General features: G+C 41.4%; 1 protein-coding gene across 1 annotated transcript; it reads right to left on the bottom strand.

The window, feature by feature from the left end:
* Nucleotides 1–69: 69 nt before the first annotated feature.
* On the bottom strand, nucleotides 70–13,928 carry LOC121879001. The gene is made up of 9 exons (XM_042385452.1): nucleotides 13,617–13,928; nucleotides 13,329–13,356; nucleotides 10,341–10,471; nucleotides 9,989–10,118; nucleotides 9,125–9,400; nucleotides 7,312–7,587; nucleotides 5,650–5,922; nucleotides 4,946–5,236; nucleotides 70–1,735 (listed from the first exon to the last, which is right to left on the bottom strand). Exons 1-9 carry the CDS (start codon nucleotides 13,659–13,661, stop codon nucleotides 1,569–1,571), a joined length of 1,617 nt encoding a protein of 538 aa, XP_042241386.1. The 5' UTR covers nucleotides 13,662–13,928; the 3' UTR covers nucleotides 70–1,568.
* Nucleotides 13,929–20,402: the final 6,474 nt, after the last annotated feature.

Here is a 20,402-nt window from a genome sequence, read left to right as displayed (position 1 = left end):
TTTATATAATATATATACCGGTATACAGTGTACAGAACTGTAGTAACAAAGGATAAAAACAATCACAAGAGAGATTTGTAGAATAATTTATTTAGAATGTGTTATTTGGGATTACTGTGCTTGTACTATGATGAAAAAGTATTAAGTGATGTAAATTGTTATGTAGAAACTAGTTGAGGAAATAGTGAAATATTGTACAGTAAATCCTCGAGAACTCGGCACATGTGGGGCTCTGGCCTTGCTGAGTCATCCCAAATTTCGAATTATCGAGGCACTTCTCCTCCTACAACAATAAAAAATTACAATGTAATTACTAAAGAATGAAGCATCATAGTAGGTGACAGATGCTTGGTAGGTGACACAGAGGCATGGTAGGTGATGCAGGTGGCCAGATATGCCGAGGTTTTCCCAGATAATTTATATATCTCTGTATTTCCCGAGTTATACTGCACACTACTATAATACATTCCGAGATCACATCCATGCCGACTAATATGAAATTCCGAGTTACCGAGAGTTTACTGTACATATAAGGAAAGTGTGGTTGACAGCAAAATATTAGGAAGGTGTGGTGAGAGAGAAAACAACAGTGAAGGCAGCTAATATGGAGTGAACATTGAAAGTTATGCTCAAATTAACAAGGGGGGGGGGTTGTTGTGGGTTTTGTTATGCGTGTCTAGAAGAGATTGCACACACACACACACACACACACACACCATCATCCTTGGTAGTGAAGGATAATTTGTAGCTATAGATTTTGTATTTTAATATATTTCATAGTTAGTGGATTACATGTACTAGTACATTTAAATAGTGCATGTGTAAGGGTTTTTGAGTTTCTCAACATTATGAATTACAGGACAATAACTTGCTGAACTTCTCTGGATAGTAGATTGAAAATAGGTGTGGATAGAAGAATGTGTGATGGTTGGAGAGCAGAAAGAGTAATCTTACACAGCAATGCAGTATAGGCACACCAAGAAATGGTGAGTGAATACTTAAAGGTCAACTCCTATCTCAATTTTTAACTCAGAAATATTGTTGGTGTGTCCCTTAACAGCTGTACAAACTAAAAAAAAAAAAAAAAAATCAGGCATATTTTTTTGGACTATTAAAAAAAAAATGGCACCAACAACTCTCAACAAGCTTATCACAGTTGCTTTTATATAATTATGAGACAGTTTTTTTTTTCACCAACTTTATGTGGCCTAAGTATAATTATACAGTATGGGAATTTAAAAATGCAGTACTTTACATGTATCCCTCACTATATAAATGATTGTTACACAAATTTTGTATTTTTATGCCTCTTTCTGGCTATCTGAAAGCTATCTGGTCCAATCGAAAATCCAAATCGCAGGCGCCTGGGGTGGTATAACATCACCCTTCCCCCCTCCCCCTTAGACTGTGCATCAGGTGCATTATTCACTTATGCCCAGAATTTTAATCATCATCATCTTTTGACGGGGTTCGTTTTTTAAGTGTGCATGATTACACACACATACACTCTCTTCCTATCTATCTATCTCTACAAGTTATCTGTAACAAGCCCAAAAACCTTAACTCATTTAATGTTGAATACCCAAGTTGTTCTGATGTGTGAGAGAACTATTGGATATATTTCTCCTCTTCATACGTATTGCGGCGATGCTACCGATGCTTATGATGGCAAAAACTGCAGCGAGGCAACCGATGACGATGAATGCTATCAACCCCGCCGACATACCATCAATAACTGTATTGTAAATGAACAGAAAAAGAAAATTATTTAAGTTTACCTTTTTTATTATATATATATATATATATATATATATATATATATATATATATATATATATATATATATATATATATATATATATATATATATATATATATATATATATATATATATATATATATATATATATATATTGATATATATATATATATATATATATATATATATATATATATATACATACAGTACCGTATATATTTTTTAATTACCATTTCACCACTTACTAGTTGTCGGTCTGTTCTTTGTTACAACCTTTATTTTCCAGTGTTGGTACAGAAGGAAGCTGGAGTAGCTATCCCTGAAGAAAACTTAATAATCTGACCTAATCTAACCTAAACCTAATTCTACTTAAACTAATGTAATCCTACCCTAATCCAATTTAAATTTTAATCTTATTTAACCTACCGTAACCAATAAACCTTGGATCGACTATCCATACCTAATCCTCACAAACCAAACTTATCCTAGACTAATCAAACCTAGCCTAAAATAACCAAACCTGACTTAACCCAAGATAATCTAACTAAATCAGACATACTAATTAAACAAAACTTAACTTCATAATGAAACCTATACATCATATGTAAGCAGACACATCACATCACCACCACCTATGACCAAGAACATCGCACTATTCTCACAAGAGCAGAAACATTACGCTGTTTACCCAATTTACCTAATGGCCACCAAAGCTGCAGCTGGCCAAGCCGAAAGGAGGCCAGTGGCCTGTGTAAGATGACTCCATATTTCTTGACAGTCTTGCTAAGGGCTATTTTGAAGCCCAGAACTGTTCTTGCTTTCACTGCTTGAGCTGGTAGACATTTCCAAAGGTCTACCATCCTCTGGATGTGTGTGCCAATTATTTCAGCAAGGGTGGGATTGGCAATATCCTTTGTGTCCAACACCGGCTGGTCGGCTGACTCTTCTTGGAAGGGATTGCCCATCTCCAGTAGCACGGTGGAAAGTGTCTCCACTTTCTCAAAGAAGACCTTTGATAACTTGAGGTCTACTCATGATGTTTGCTTGTGACTGTTGCGTCTTTATTACCTGACACTGTCGTACCCAGCAACTAGACGAGTCACTTCAGGACCAGCCACCATCCAACGCGTAAGTGCTGTCTGGTCCTTTGTCTAGCCCCCCACCCTGTCACCTTTGATGACTGCATTGTTTTGTTCATGGGCTTGGTTGATGACCAGTGGAGAGAACTCTCTCCAAGATTTGTGCACAGCAAGGTTTCTCCTGTGAAACTCTTAAGGCACTTCTGGAGTTGTTGCTGTGTATCGCCTAACCTATATGGGGCTGATTAGGTAATACTTGGAATGCTAAATACAGTAGTTACAGCCATCTTGCCATATATGATAAAAGTCCTGCTTAGCTGATATTAAACGTCAAACTGAGTTGCACAGCAGTGACATTCACTTTTAACAACTTTTTTTCTCGAGCATCTGAATGAGTTGAGGCATTGAATATCAAAAACTTTGTGCACTTGAAATTTTGGAGTTATTCATACTCGGTCACACCCGGAGACACTCTATGCACTACCCTCACCTAGTTTAGTCCGTGAGCTGACACGATTTACCTGGGTGTGGCTCTTGTTGTGCTATGGCAAACTGGAAATCATAGGTGAGAGTCGGGGTGAGCAATGAGAACCAATGCCTGAGCCCATACAAAGGATGTGGCTGATTGCTGAAACAAAGGCACTACTTAGGCCTCCACCCCTACACCTCATGCATTAAGTGCCTTCTGAACGTACTCCAAATATGACCAAACTTTGTTGTTTGTCTTCGAGCCAGTTGATAATCCACTTCAATATTTTGCCAGTGATTCCATGTGTATGTAGGACTTTGTCAAATGCCCGAGAAAAATCCATATGCAACACACCCACTGGTAGGCCTTGGTCCACGTAATCTGTTACTGTTTCAAGAAAAGTGAGTAAGTTTGTTGGGCAGGATTTTCTCAACATGAAACCATGTTGTGATGCGTTGATAAGACTTCTTGGTCAGGTGTTGGTCAGGTACTGGTGTGTCTCAGGATTTTTTCAAAGAGACTGCAACTATTGAATATTAGGCTGATAGACGTGTAGTTTTTTGCTGCACTTTTTCTACCTTTCTTTTACACTGGAGTGATGTTGGTTAATTTCCAGTCCTAGTTTCTTAACAGATCCAGAGATTTTCTGAATAGGAGTTTTAGTGAAGTGCATATCTCGTTTGCCACCTCCATTATCACCGAAGTCTGTACTCCGTCCACTCTTAGAGCTTTGAATTCTTAAAAACTCAAATTTTTTTTATGATATTGTCTGTAATTCCTATTTCTCTTAATTCATTTTCCGCCCCCAAGGTATACATTCTCGTAGATACTAGCATGATATCCATCATCTCTTGTGTGAATACTGATGCAAAGTAAACTTTAGGTCATATGCTGTGTGTGTGTTATTCTCCGGGGACACATACGATTAGGAACATCACACCATCATCACACAAGTAGGAACATCACACCATCATCACACACAAGTAGGAACATCACACCATCACCACACACGAGTAGGAACATCACACCATCACCACACACGAGTAGGAACATCACACCATCACCACAACCGAGTAGGAACATCACACCATCACCACACACGAGTAGGAACATCACACCATCACCACAACCGAGTAGGAACATCACACCATCATCACACACAAGTAGGAACATCACACCATCACCACACACGAGTAGGAACATCACACCATCACCACACACAAGTAGGAACATCACACCATCACCACACACAAGTAGGAACATCACACCATCACCACACACAAGTAGGAACATCACACCATCATCACACACAAGTAGGAACATCACACCATCACCACACACAAGTAGGAACATCACACCATCACCACACACAAGTAGGAACATCACACCATCATCACACACGAACAGGAACATCACATCCTTACTACTCACAGGTAGGAACATCACACCATCACCACACACGAGTAGGAACATCACACCATCACCACAATCGAGTAGGAACATCACACCATCACCACACACGAGTAGGAACATCACACCATCACCACACACAAGTAGGAACATCACACCATCACCACACACGAGCAGGAACATCACACCCTCACTACACATGGGCAGGATTACACCATGATTACCAACCTGGGTAAGGGGCTTGGGTGGTTGGGACGTAAGGGTCTCCCAGACATCCGTTTTGGCTGAAAAAGTCGTCATGTTGGGTGGCCCTTACGCACACTCTACGGTTCTCCCGGCTCACGTTGTACCCTCTAATGGAATACTGATAATATTGAGTGATGGCGGAGTTCTCAAGGGAGTCACCCCACGTCACATTGAACTTAAAATCATACGAATTGTCACCTTGATAGGTGTCGAAATCCCAAGTGACCAGAAGTTTGGTATAGCTGATTTCCTCCACCTTCACTAAGTACGGTCCTATTGGGAGAAGATTTAAAAAACTGATGTGCTTGTGTTATATAATTTCTTGAATATATGCAGCACATTGTTTATGAGAGGATTGTTGCCTGGCATTGCCATTTGTATGAATCATAATGATCTGTAAATGAAGAACAAACTGGATTTTATGATGTGAAATTGTTTATGAAAAATACCAATGCTAAATAGGGTAGGCATACACACTGTCATGTATGATACTATGCAAAAAGTCACATGCCATGAATGCTCAACAATAATTCTTGCCCCCAACCACCCAAAAATAGCCTGAAATTAGGCCGTGACATAAGCTTAGAGTGAATATTCCTTGCTTTGTCACATTTGATAACGGTCCAAATCAGTAACGTAACAAAAAATCTAAATGATTAGAAAACTGAAAAAAAGATATTACTTACGACTTAGTAATGTGTTGCCTTTTTTGCAGAGCTCCTCGCCTTTAGTTTCTTTATATCGAGCCGTAACACACACACTATACGTGTTACCATACCTTAAATCACTCCATGTATGGTTAGTTTCTTGCATATTTTCATCATAATGGTAATCAAAAAACGTCTCGTCCTCAACCTGAACCTCATAGTAGAGACCAATTCCTGCTGGACATATGGGAGGTAACCAATTGGCGCTTAACTCTGTCGAACCCAGAGCCTCCAACGTCAAGTCTGCCACAACTGAGACAGAAACCACATTTATACTACAACTACTATTATAAATAAAAATAATATTAACAGTGTCTTGTTGAAGGTTACAAGAGAATGTCACTCTATGACTCACGATTTTCATACTCATTAGATAGTCGAGGCACAATGTAATGCATGTTATATGCATAAACAAATTACCACTTTTATTCTTGTATATTTACTATTACTAATAAGTAACAAAGCCTAAACAAGGGACCCTACTCGTAAGGAGCAACTGATGGGTCTGTTGGTTCTCCTTGGTTTAGTCGGACAGATTGGGGAAATATGTCAAGGAATTGTGGGTTTAATGATAGACGCATGGAATTTGGCTCATGCTAGAGGAGGGGCAGGGTGAACATTTAGGGCTATAGGGCCGTCTCAGATATTGTCCTATGAGTGCTGTGACTGCCATTTTTAAAAACGATGCAACAGCAAAATCGCACCTCGGAAACCCATAGTAGGCAGGTAATTAGCAATGAAAAATGTCATTTAATTTTCCAAGCATCATTACCTCGCAATCGAATCGTGGACCATATATTCGGAATCGGCATGCTCAGGAGTACATATAATGACATTTTCAACAAAATCTAATTTTGGGCCCAAACCGCCGAAAAAGTAAGTCTTAGTAATTTTTCATCCGAAATATACTTTTCTCTCGGAATTAAAATTTAAGGGGTTTAACTAATTAAGTACTTACAGAACATCACATTAACTCCAAAACTGCACCTCAGAAACCCATAGTTGGTGAGTAAATAGCATCGAAATATGCCATTAAAATATTCCAAGCATCATTAGGACCACTAATTAGCCCGCAAGCGAACCGTGAACCATATATTTGGAATTAGCATGCTCAGGAGTACCTAAACAGAAATTTACAACGAAATCTAATTTTGCGCTCAAACCTCCAGAAATGTAATCCTTAGTAATTTCTCAATCATAACATATTTTTCTCTCAGAATTGGAATTTTAGCGGTTTAATAATTAAGTTCTTAAAAAAAATCGCACTTCAGAAACCCATAGTTGGTGAGTACTGTAATTATCATTGACTAAAGTCATTAAAGTACAAATGTAATGTGGTTTTTCCACAGGAATGAAATATTTACACTTTAGTTAACAGTTTAATCTAGTTGGAGATGGTGCCACGTATCAAACACAAATTGTGATAAAATACGTACAGTATATCACCAACTCCCCTCTCTACTTTATCTTTCAATGCAAACAAAGCATTTTTTCACAAGCTGATAGTGATACTATGAGGTCACAATGTATAAACAATGCCCTCCTAGTGTGCATACTGTGTAGAGTCATGTCACGTCAGGTCATCAACATATTTGTAAAAAAAAATATAACGATGATGGACACAAATACAGCTCAACTCACCATCCGACGCGGTACTGATGTATTCACAAACATGACTTCCCAAGGTGCTGAGGTCGGCGGCCATGGCCTTGACGCAAACTTCGTAGTGTGTGCCAATCAGCAACCCTTGGAACACGTAAGAAGTGATGCTGGTGTTTTTTGTGGAGTAATATTCTCCACGTTCTATATATACGGTGATATAGGCAACATCTGGACACACATCATTGTACACCCACGTTACACTCACCTCGGTGCACTTGGAGGTTGTGTTCAGAGAGGCTACCAGAGGGATGACATCTTGCCGGGGAAAAAATAACCACACGCACACTTAAAAAAGTTCATATATTTAACTTTATAGACAGACAGGTAATACTCTAAACAACATTGATTACCCTAAAACAGAAAACCATATCAGAGCTAAAAGGTTGAAGTTTCTTCTGGCAATTTAAACTACGTTACCTCTGTCAGTCGTCAAGTGTTCCCTTACTCGCTTGAGAAGAGAATAATATTTTACAGAACACATACTGAATTCTTAACTCCAAACACATTGAATTCCACAGACATATTTAATTGTAAACACCAGTAACTTTACAGACATAAATTAACTACACACAAATATAAGTCTAGACATAATATCAATAGTTTACTTTTTTGGTTGAGAAGTTAACTTTACGGACGTTTAGATAACTCAACAAACTCTACTTTCAATCCAGTTAAAGATATTTGTAGTGTTAGTGTGTGTTATTAAAGTGGCGGTACAGATGTTGTAGTGTTAGTGTGTGTTATTAAAGTGTGGTGGTACAGATGTTGTAGTGTTAGTGTGTGTTATTAAAGTGTGGCGGTACAGATGTTGTAGTGTTAGTGTGTGTTATTAAAGTGGTGGTACAGATGTTGTAGTGTTAGTGTGTGTTATTAAAGTGTGGCAGTACAGATGTTGTAGTGTTAGTGTGTGTTATTAAAGTGGTGGTACAGATGTTGTAGTGTTAGTGTGTGTTATTAAAGTGTGGCAGTACAGATGTTGTAGTGTTAGTGTGTGTTATTAAAGTGTGGCGGTACAGATGTTGTAGTGTTAGTGTGTTATTAAAGTGTGGTGGTACAGATGTTGTAGTGTTAGTGTGTGTTATTAAAGTGTGGCGGTACAGATGTTGTAGTGTTAGTGTGTGTTATTAAAGTGTGGTGTAGAGGTTGTGATATGATTAAGTGTGATAGTACAGTGTGTGCGTGTGTGTGTGTGTGTAGAGATTGAAGCGATAATGGGAATATGATATTAGGTCGTGATTTTTAAGGAGTGCGGTATATATTAAAGTACGTGGTCGACAAGGGTGGAATCTCAAGAGAGTGTGGTAATGAAGTGGTTGTAAAGTAGGTGATGTAATTTTAGTGTGACATTCGACTAAATGAAAAGTAGAGTGCATGGTGTTAAGAGCGTGGTGAGAGTGTATATGATGTTAGAGTGCAGTTTGTTAGTGTGTATAGTGTCAGTATGTATAGTGTCAGTGTGTATAGTGTCAGTGTGTATGGTGTCAGTGTGTATAGTGTCAGTGTGTATGGTGTCATGTGTATGGTGTCAATGTGTATGGTGTCAGCGTGTATGGTGTTAGTGTGTATGGTGTTACTGGGCATGGAAACGTTAACAACACAGGTTTAACTACTAACAACAGACTACACTGTATTAATGTCCAAATCCTAACACTGAGGATATATAAGTAAATTTTACCAATACGATATATTTTCATTATTTAATTATATTTAACTTATAAATCTATGAATAAACTTAGGGGCATAAAAGGGGAAAGAAAAATATAAATAAAATAAACGAACATAATATACTCACCAGGGTAATGGTAATGTATAAGTTTACCAGTGGTTCGGCTACTACCATCACCACCATTATTCTGCATCACCACAAATCCATCGGTTACCCCACACAGTGACTTCCAGTAAGTGTTCTGAGAGATATTGGTATGCATGAAGATGATATCCTCGGACAAATGCACCTCAAAGTCAGTTTCCTCTAAGCAATTGGAGGCTTCAGCGGCAGAGTTGTTCCAAGTGATGGTTAGGTTAGCACCATAAATCTCTACGGTTATGCTTTCTACCATCGGTGGAGCTATAAAGTTGATAGATAGATAGTTAGATAATGCAATAAAATCGTCACAAATGCTTACAATTGGGTCCGCATGTACATAAACAATGCATAAACACAGTACAGAATGTGTATAGAAAATGCAATATACCTAGACAGTGCTGGTATATAAAAATGGTGAAAAAAAAACTAAAAGCAATTCGGCCGAGGATAGGCGACACAGCAATATACTTTATATTATTTTGGTAGAGTCCTTTGCTTAGGTTTGTGTTACTAACTAATCAGTAATGTTGTGTTACTAACTAATCAGTAATGTAAGAGTTATTCCGCGTGTTATTACCCCGTGGTCAAAAGCTGCTGATCCACATGTGGTATATTGATCCTGAAGCTTTACTGTATTAACCTGGCAAATTAAATGATACTAGTATAAAAAAATATCTCCTGTCCTTGGAAAATGTTAATGGATAAATATTTAATACCTTCAAATATGTCGACAAGGACACATATATACCTGCAAAGATAACAAGGACACATCTGTACCTGTGAAGATATCAACAAGGACACACGTGTAATTGTCAGAACATCAGAAAGAAGGACACAGGTGTATTTTACCTGTAATAAGACTGAGCTGAGGAGCAGAGTAATTGTCGCCGGTCACAACAATACTGGTGTTGGTACATGGGAAGATACTGCTACATCCTCTGCTGTTGTAGACGCAGGTATCATTTTTGCAGGGTATTGTCTGGGGGTGGTGTTAAGAGGTTACCTGTCACTGTTTAACCTGTCCAATCAAGGGCAATGAGATGACACAGGGAGGAGAGATGACACAGGGAGGAGAGATGATACAGGGAGACGAGATGACACAGGGAGAAGAGATGACACGGAAAAGAGATTAAGTTAGTATTTAGAAAAAAAATCCACCTGTATTGAACAATTGGTGAGTGATGCATCTGAAGGATCTCACCTGTTGACAAGAGTGAGAATCTTCAGGTTGGGTGGTAATGGTGAAACTCTCTACGCCAAACCATTGAAGAACTCGTGGCCAGGAGATGGTAAAGAAGTTAGTGGAGACCCCTTCTATTTTCACTGACTGACCTGTGATGAAAAAACAACAAAAACATAACAGGTACCTAATTCAGATTCTATGGTAATTACGAGAAAAAGACACAATACAAACATAGGTGAAAAACAACAGTGCCAAGTACAAGATCAAATGTATGTACTTTGCAGGTTGCAGAAATCTCAGCACAGTACCGATGGTGGGGGGAAGGGGGGCGGGGGTGGAGGAGTGCGGGGAAGAATTTATATTTCTTTTCTAATTCCTTTAAATATTCTCTCTTTACATTTCTAATTGTTTCACAGTTTTACTTTCTAATTCAATTTCTCTAAGTATTGTTTTGTCCAGTTTCTAAGTGTACTTAAGATTTATTTTACTCATATTATTAGTTCTTAATTCTTTATATTTCTAAGTATCGTATTTTTGTTTTACCTTTAAGTTTATCTTAGTTTGTCTCCTCCAGTCTTTCTATATTTCACTTCTTAGTTTTCCTGTACTGTACTGTATATATTCGTATATATTCTGATCTTCGGGATTACTTGGGACACCCTGTGTTATTTTTACAATCTTTAGTACTCAAGGCAGGCCGTCGCCGCTGCCGCCACCACCACCAACACCAACACCACCACCAACACCACCACCACCACCACCATTTCCACCACCCAGGTTTGACATCAGAATATACATAAATATAACATTTAACTTCTTAGACATGTGGTAGCATTGCATTAAGCATCAAATATTGAGCAAAATGAGATCAAAATTGTCAGCCAAACTAGCAACAGTTAAGGTCCAAATAGCGAAAATTTTATAATTAAAAAAAGGTCACGAGTCGTATATTAGTCAATATTATACGAGATAATCAACCCTACTTATCATTGCTGACTCATAATAAGATGTTATGAGCAGGATGTGTCCACTACACACTTGAGCTCTCACAATGAGTGACCCTTACACACACGCACACTGACCTCTGAGCGGCTGACTGTACTGGGTGACTCCAGCTCTCCACCTCATCACACCACGCTCTCAGATCTTAGAGCATTCACACAGCTCCATACGGTATTAGTTAGGTTTCGGACCATACTTAGCTACAATTATTTTGATGTGTTTTTTTAGGTCTAACTAGTCAGATTAGACGACATTTCTTCTATGGCATTTCCGTCGCAAATGAATAATAACCAAGATATGGGGTGTGTTTACCTTAAAATTTGGACCCATATTCTGGAACGGGGTGGTAATATCGATAACATATACTGGACCTAGATTTTGCCAAGGCTTTCGACAGTCTACCCCACGGAAGGCTGAAAATCAAACTGGAAGGGTACGGAATTCGGGGAAATGTCCGAGCATGGACAGAAGACTTTCTACATGACGCAAGCAGTGTGTGGTGATTAATGGAATGAAATTATCATCTGTACCTATCACAAGCGAGATACCACAGGGCAGTGTATCGGGCCCGCTGTTGTTTGTTTGTTTCATAAATGACATGCCTGACGTTGTACACTCCTCCATACAAATGTTTGCGGATGACGCCAAGTTATTTTGGGAAATCAAGAACCAAGCGGACTGTGAAGAGCTGCAGAAGGACCTCTGTGGGCTCCAGGAATGGTCGAAGAAATGGCTGCTGAGATTCAATGTCGCGAAGTGGAAGAGGATGCACCTGGGGCGTACCAACGGGATTAAGAAACTGCACTAGTTGAGACTGAATGTGAGAAGGACCTAGGTGTGTATGTTGACAATGAGCTGAAGTTCTCAGGCAATTGCGAGAAGAAGGTAAATCAGGCAAATAAATTATTAGGTTATGTAAGAAGGTCGTTCAGATATCTAGACGGTCCGTCCCTCGTAACGATCTTCAAGAGTGAAGTGCTTCCCCATCTGGAGTACTGTCCCCGTCTGGTCCCCGAGAAATGTTAGGGACCGTCAGTTGGTTGAAAATGTTCAAAGGAGGGCCACCAGACTGGTGCCTGCGCTTTGGCTCCTCAACTACCCTGAGAGATTGGAGCGCCTGAACTTGCCTAGCTTATACTACAGACGGGCAAGGGGTGACCTAGTTGAGGTGTATAAGCATCTCAGGGGGCACAACTCAGTCGAGTGTCCTTACTTGAAGCTGGCGGACGCTCACCCCACAAGGGGTCACAGCTCAAGATTGAAGAAGCTGCAAGTCCAGAAAACTGTGAGGGCAAACTTTTTTTGGAGTGAGGGTTGTAAACTCTTGGAACAATCTACCAAAAAGTGTTGTGACGGCACAAAGAGTGAGCTCTTTCAAGACAAGACTTGACCAACACTGGAGCGGGTTCAGGTACATTCAGGAGCCGGTGCATGCCCAGTACTTGCCAACAGTGCGTGACAGAGACATGGCCGATCGCCCGGGCGGCTAGCGAGCCGATCTTTTGGTGAAGAGGATAAAAGTAAAGTAACGTAGACACTGTACCATAAACGCAGCTGTCACGGTTATACGTTTTCTTTGATATTGTTTAGAGACAACACGCTCATACGGCTAACTAGCGTAAAAGGCTGTTTTATGAACGATGAAGCATAACATGAATGTGTTGGTGTTAATATAATATCGGTGCAACTGTGACCAGATAAAAAAAAAAAATGAGCACAAAAAGTAATCCACAAAAAAGGTATTCCCTTGCGAGCCAATCGTGTTAGTCCAAATACAAACACAGGTACTGAGCCATTGGTACAAGTCCAGACACAAACAATATTAGCGTAAAGTTATAAAAATAGTTTATACAATAATAATACAGAATGTAATACAAACACTAATACAGAAATGAAAGTTAAATAAAATATTGCAACATATGTTATGAGCTGTACTACAGGACAACAAGCAATAAGTTCAATATGACACTAAAACCTGACCGTAAATTAGATGCAAGTACTTACAATTAACGGGATCTGATGTCCAACATATCTGAAAATATCGTGAAAAAAATATTATTCAGAAACTCGTTGCTGATAAACTCAAACTGTGGATTGTGACGATTTAGACCAGTGAAATCTTTTAGTCAACAGTTTAAGTGTGTTCCCAGTGCGTTCAAAAGTATCATTCAAGTACCAAAGTAGCAGAAAAGGCTGAACAAATTTACTGAGGTGATATAGGTTAAATAAACAACGATCTCTTAACCGTAAGATATCTGGTAAGAGACAGAGACGGGTGTTAGAGATTCTTACCAACAGCAGAACGGCGCAAGTGAGACGTAGTGCTTGTACACCCATCTTGCAGGCCAACTCGTTTTCCAAAACTGGACACTTACTTGCACCAGCTAAGCACTAAATGTCTCTCTATCACAACCCTCCCCAAGCAACTTATCTGTGGCTAACTTATCTACATTATTAACAGTTCACCACCCTTTCCGCGTTATCTCTCTCTCTCTCCATTGGCTAATACAAGGTCATTGACTAGCCACACATATGGCTAAACTTAGAGTTGCTATATCCTAATGTGTAAGGTTGTACCTCACTAATCCAGTAGTATGTACCTTCAGCGTTACCTTAGAAAAATATCTTAATATTTTATTTGTCTTTTCTTGTTTTTTTAATTTCGATGGTGTCTGAACTCTCATCTTTGCTTAGGTTTATCTCAAGTTAGGTTGGGTGAGGCTTATGTTAGGTTAGGTTAGGTTGAGTTGGGTTAGTGTGGTACAGTTAAATTAGGTTAGTTAGTTTCGGTTATGTCAGGTTAGAGTAGTTAGATTAGGTTGGATTACACTAGATTGGGATATTAAGGAATTGTAGGTTAGGTTAAGTAAAGTTAAACTAGGTTAAATTTGGTTAAGTTTGGTTAGCTTAGACAGGGCTGGATTGGGTTAGGTTAGGCTGGGTTAGATTTAAGCGGGTTTGAGTTGGATTAAGCTGAGTTGGGTTGTGTTGGGTTAAACTGGGTTGAGTTGGGTTAAGCTGGGATGGGTTGGGTTTTGCTGGGTTTGAGTTGGGTTAAGCTGAGTTGGTTAGGGTTAAACGAAGTTTGGGTTGAGTAAGCTTAGGATAGGTTAAACTGTGTTGGGTTTGGTTAAGCTGGGTTGAGTTGATTTAAGCTGGGATGAGTTGGGTTAAGCTGGGTTGGGTTGGGTTACAATGGGGTTGGGTTACATCCTTATATACAGTACACACAATTAAAATACAGAATCATTGTTGAGGTTATCACATACAAGAGTAATCCTACCTAGACCAAAGTGCTATTGGGTCACACACGGCCAACGCCTGGTGTTGCAGTGAGCCCAGCCATGCCCAACGGCCCAGAGAAATTTCCAGGGACCAGGAGGGGCGGAAATGCCTCACCCGAGTATCGGCTGACGCACACTATCCCCACCCTCCTCACACACACACACACACCAAACAACAAATATACTAGAACCACCATAAAAATTAATATTCTGTCAACACCCATATCACCGCTACCACAAATGATAACATTGTGATTGACGATAAACCCAAAACCACCATCAACAACAATCTCTTCACCACTATCCATCCTAGCTATTAACAACTAGCATCACCATATCTCCACTATCAACAGCTACCTCGGTAAATACATTCACTACTAATTACTTTGAATAAATGTAAAAACGTTAATCATTACATAAAAAAAATCTCTCATTAACAAGGTGGTTTGGGTTCACACTCAGGATGGGATGGAGAAAGGAAACTCACAATGTGCTCTCTGTATACATGTTGTATTGGATGTACAATGCAGCTTGGTGCTGGGAAGTGGCAGCGTGGTTACAAGCGTGATGTAGAGAGAGCTGGTTGGTGAGGGTGCTCAGAGGAGGACAGCTTGTGGGTCGCCATGCTCGCCGGCGGGAGCGAGGACCGCCAGGCAGCGGCGGAGGAGGTGGTGTAGCTTGATGCGGCTGTAGCTAGAAGAAGCGGGAGGGCACCACGAGGTCAGGTCTTTTATAGCGGAGGTAGGCGTGGGTAGATAGTTGACCCCCACTCCGTGGGCGGCGCTGGTTGACCTAGACCACGAGGCATACACTGGGGAATTCGCGGGGTCAGCTACTCAGCGACAAACAGCGTTTGTAGGGGAGAAATCCACTACACTGTGTCTAATCTGTTCAACTTTTACATGAGTTTCCCCACCTCCTTTGCCAGTTTTCTTTTTTTTTCTCGTTGACGTTCAAAGTGTTTCAGTTTATTCATGGACATCGATTCAAACCTAGAGAGCTAAGAACAGCTAAATGATTACTCTTACTTCTCGTGTGGCTTTAACATATTTATTTACTATACAGTTTCTTGACAGTTTCACGTCCATGTAGACAGCTGTCGGTGATAGTGATGTGAAAAGGTACTCAATATTGTCTGTAATATTAACGTTAAACAAAATAATGAAAAAATGGGGAAATGTGACATAAAAATAGAATGGAATCATGGAAGAACAATTCAATGGGAGTGTGAGGATTACTGGAAGCTCCCTCCCCCCGAAAAAAAAAAACTGAACCGAAGAACATAAGAGATGAGAGAGTAAATTCTGAGTATGGAGTCAGTAATTGGCTGGCATCCATATATTGGTTTGCATTTTAGTAATGATCTTCTTTAGAGAGGAAATGACAAGTGACTGAGTTGGGGAACCCTTGAGAAGGGAGAGGGAGAAAAACTGCGTGGTAACTACACCGGGACGAGACTAGTTAGATAGGATGTAGGTAATAGTTAAGTAAAGGATAATTTCTCCACACTGTACGATAGACAGCCGGGAGGAAGCATGTCAGGTGTTGGGGGTGTATTTCAAGGAGCGTGTGTGCAGGAGGGTGGGCGTGTGTGCAGGAGGTGGGCGTGTGTGCAGGAGGGTGGGCGTGTGCAGGAGGGTGGGCGTGTGCAGGAGGGGGCGTGTGTGCAGGAGGGTGGGTGTGTGCAGGAGGGGGCGTGGTGCGGCGTGTGCAGGAGGGGGGCGTGCAGGAGGGGCGTGTGCAGGAGGGTGGCGTGTGTGCAGGAGGGGGCGTGTGTGCAGGAGGGGGGGGCGTGCAGCAGAGGGTGGGCGTGTGTGCAGGAGGGGGTGTGTGCAGGAGGGGGTGTGTGTGTGAGGCGTGGAGGAGCGTGTGAGGAGCGTGTGCGGGGGGCGTGTGTACAGAGGAGCGTGTGTGCAGGGGGGTGTGTGCAAGGGGGGGGCAAGGAGGGGGAGTGTGTGGAGGGAGTACAGAGGAGGTGTGTGCTGGGGGTCTGCAGGGGCGTGTACAGAGGAGCGTGTGTGTGGGGAGCGTGTCTGCAGGGGCGTGTACAGAGGAGCGTGTGTGGGAGCGTGTGTGCAGGGGGGATGTGCAAGGGGGGGGGCGTGTGTACAGGGGCCGTGTGCGAAGGGGCGTGTATGCAGGGGAGCGTGTGTACGGGAGGGGGGGTGGGGGGCGGCGGGCGTGTGTGCGAGGGTATGAGTATCTGCCAACTGGAATGTTGACTCCCGAGTTTTATTCTCTTGTGATTCTGAACACCAGTCTGCCTGAACACTAGTCTGCCTGAACACCCAGTCTGCCTGAACACCAGTCTACCCGAATACCAGTCTATTTGAATATCAATCCCATCAATCTGCCTGAAAACCTAACTAACATAACCTGATCTAACCAACGTAACTTAATTTAGCTAAAATTACTAACTTAAGCTAAGGTTAACATAACATAACCTAACGTAAGCGAAGCTAAACAAATCTCCAAACCTAACGTAACCGAAGATGACTTTAGCCAACAGGACAATAATTTTCCTATTCGTGTATCATAACTTCAACCAATTTACTATTCTAGCCGCAGAAGGACTGTTTAATGTTATTAGCATTAGTTACCCGCATGAGGGATATTGGGTCCTGTCACACACACACAAAATCGAGTCTTTCTCCACCTTGATCCACAAATTACAAATACTTAAAAAGAAAAAAACGGGGTGAGGCAATAAGTGAAAGGGACAGGATAGAAGGAAAGAGGAAGTTTAAAAAGTAAATAGAGAGCAGATAGGGGTGAGTTAAAAGAGAGGGGGGAGGAGGAAAAGAAAGATGTGGATGGAGTAAAAAAAAAAAGAAAACTAAGACAAAAAAAGGCAATTGTGGAGGGAGGGAAGAGACTGAGACCTCCTAAACGGGTTACATCTTGGCCCGGGTCACTCTCAACAAGGTTTCGATCAAGTGCAGTCAGTGGCCCACCAACCTCCGTGGGCAAGCACATCACATCGCCCGTCACCGACTGGCAACCCAAGTGTCACCACCACACTAAAGACCCCACTCCCTGCCCCACTCCCTGCCGGTGTTGAGAGAAACGGGTTTTTCCTACAATACCTAAAAACAGTGTAACTAGTGGTAAGTAATATCTGAAAATAGTAGTCACGAGTGGTAATAGTCCCTGATAACACTGTCAGCTGAGGCACGTCCCCCCAAAACAGTACCCTAGTAATAGCAGACCCCGAAACAGTACCACTACCAACAGGAGATCTTGAGAGCAACGCCAACAGCAAATATAGACCTTGAAAAGAGTGCCATTAATGCCACTTGTACCAGAAGATCCTTAAACCATTGCCAACAGTACCAGAGTACCATCAAACCAGTGCCACTAAACCCCCAAAACAGCATCAAGTTAAACCAAATGTAAGTGTTGACAAATCATTTTAATCCTCTGTTGATTTTACCTAAATCATCATCATGGCATCATCCTTACTCCGTTTGCGTTCCTTTTCGTCGAACTTCAACATCATTACCCTACTTCACCCCTCTCTTATGTCAGTGGGGACTCCCTAACATCTCGCATCTTTCCACCTATACACAACATACACCTCATTACGTGTTGGACAGTCACCATACCTCTTATTACACAATCAGATCACGTATCTTTGTCTTTCTTATCGACTGTGTTACAAAGCCAAACCTATCCTAAGTCACTCGTCAGGAAGACTCACTTATGAAGTATACTCCTCCTCGACCATCAACATTAAAAAAAAAATAAAGTAGAAAACAAATTGCTTGGTTAATGTTTTATGACATCAGAAATTGGGCTTTGCATTTCATATGAAAATCTCGGGTTTGGTTAAGGTATAACATAGGTTAGGTTATGGACTTCCAATATCAGTTAAAAGATCCTGACGTCATTTCCCATCACCAGAATAGGACTCCGAAATTAGTTAAGGGACCCGACTTCAGTGAAGGATCCTGACCTTAAGTAAGAACCCTTATTTAGCTCAAGATCCCTGGCATTAGTAAAGAGCCCCCGACGTCAATTAAGAGCCCTGACGTCAGTAAAGAGCCCTTGACATCAGTTAAGAGTCCCCCGACGTTAGTTAATAGATCCCGACGTCAGTTAAGAGCCCCGGCATCAGTTAAGAGACCCCGATGTCAGTTAAGAACCCTTGACTTAAAGTTAGACGACTTCAATGTCCCTGAAAACTCTCAAAAGGTCATTCAAGGCCCTCGACCTAAGCTGGAGAAGACCTGTAGGTGGGAGGAGGCTGCGGGGTTGGGAGTGGGAGGGACGGGGTGGGGTGACGTGGCAAAGGGCGTTGAATGGAAGTGGAGTGGTTGGGAGGGACCAATAGACCCGCTACAGTTTCCTCCATTCTTACGTTCTTATGTTCGTAGGATAGTGGAGTGTTTGGGAGGGGCGGGGTAGGATAGTGGAGTGTTTGGGAGGGGCGGGTGTAGGAGGGTGGAATGATTGGGAGGGGCGGCGAATGAGAGAATGGGAGTGGACTGAGTAAGCAGGGCGGGACGGGGTATGGGAGGGGAGGAGCAGTGGTGGGGTGGGGGAGGAGCAGTGGTGGGGTGGGGTGGGGTGAAGTAAGACGAAGCTGGGAGATCAGGTGAATGACCCAAGACCCGGTGATGGTGGTGAGAGCTGAGGTCGACTGGTAGGTGGCGCTCAAGTTCACACGTATACCAAGGTCCACATGAACCACCTGTGTTTCTTACCGGGACTTGTGACCATTCTAACACAAAATATTTTTGTCTTTTGTAACTGTGATGTGCAATAGTTTGCGTCACTCAGGAACGTTCAAGATTAATCGCGATCTGAGGGATGATTATTTTCAGTTATAAGGCAATTCTTAGAAATAATAATAATAATATTAATAATAATGAACATAATAATAATAATAATAGATAGTCGAACGCAGCGACGTAAATATCACCCGACAGTACTTGGCGAGGTCGCTAAGTCCGCCTATGCACAGCCTCAGTGTCATTGTTTATAAGTACGTCATAAAACTTTCTTCAAAATACTATCTAAGAGACACAGTGAGACTCTGCATTTAATTCTGTCAGTTGCTGTCAGTCAGATATGGTCCTGTGTTCTTTGTGTCAGAGACAATTATAATGCCGCCTAGTAATCCATGCTTCTCGTTCTTTATTCCTGACTATACTTTTTACCTTTACTCATTCCCCTTCAGGAGCTTTACATATGCCTTGGATACCGGACTAACTAGGTTCAGTGAGTGTGAATGACCCAACCATCACTAAGTTGTCACACAGGTAACTACAGCTAACTACCACCCCCTTCTCTACCTCGTTAATCCCTTCATTACGTTGACGCCTCTTTTAGTATTTTGTTTCGTTAACGCCAGATGATTTTATTCAGCACAGATGTTATCCCGTGCACAAGGGTTTAATTTTCTTACTCCAATGATGACAATTTCTCTTTTCCAACCACCAACCTTCACTCTACCAACAGGGGAAAAAAAGACACCATCTTCTCTGGTGACTCTCGAATTCGGGTATCTTGTCCCGACAGACTGGTGAGTTGACAGACTGGTGTTAATACAAACTGAGGCTCCAACAGACTGGTATAACAGACAGGTTCTCTAACAGACTGGTGTACTTACAGACTAAGAGTTCTAATAAAATTGGTGTTCAGGTAGACTTGTACTCGGTGACTGGTGTTCTGTGTATGAACATGAACATCTAGTTGGTTCTGAGAGCTTGCCTACGAACACGTGCACTCTGGCTAAAGACTCGTTTGTGAGGGTGGAGGTAAAAGTATACAGGGGTCTATAATTTGGGGA

This window comes from Homarus americanus, unplaced genomic scaffold (genome assembly GCF_018991925.1).
Source record: "Homarus americanus isolate GMGI-L3 unplaced genomic scaffold, GMGI_Hamer_2.0 scaffold4060, whole genome shotgun sequence".
Taxonomy (NCBI): Eukaryota; Metazoa; Arthropoda; class Malacostraca; order Decapoda; family Nephropidae; genus Homarus; species Homarus americanus.
This window is presented reverse-complemented; position numbering and strand designations above follow the sequence as displayed.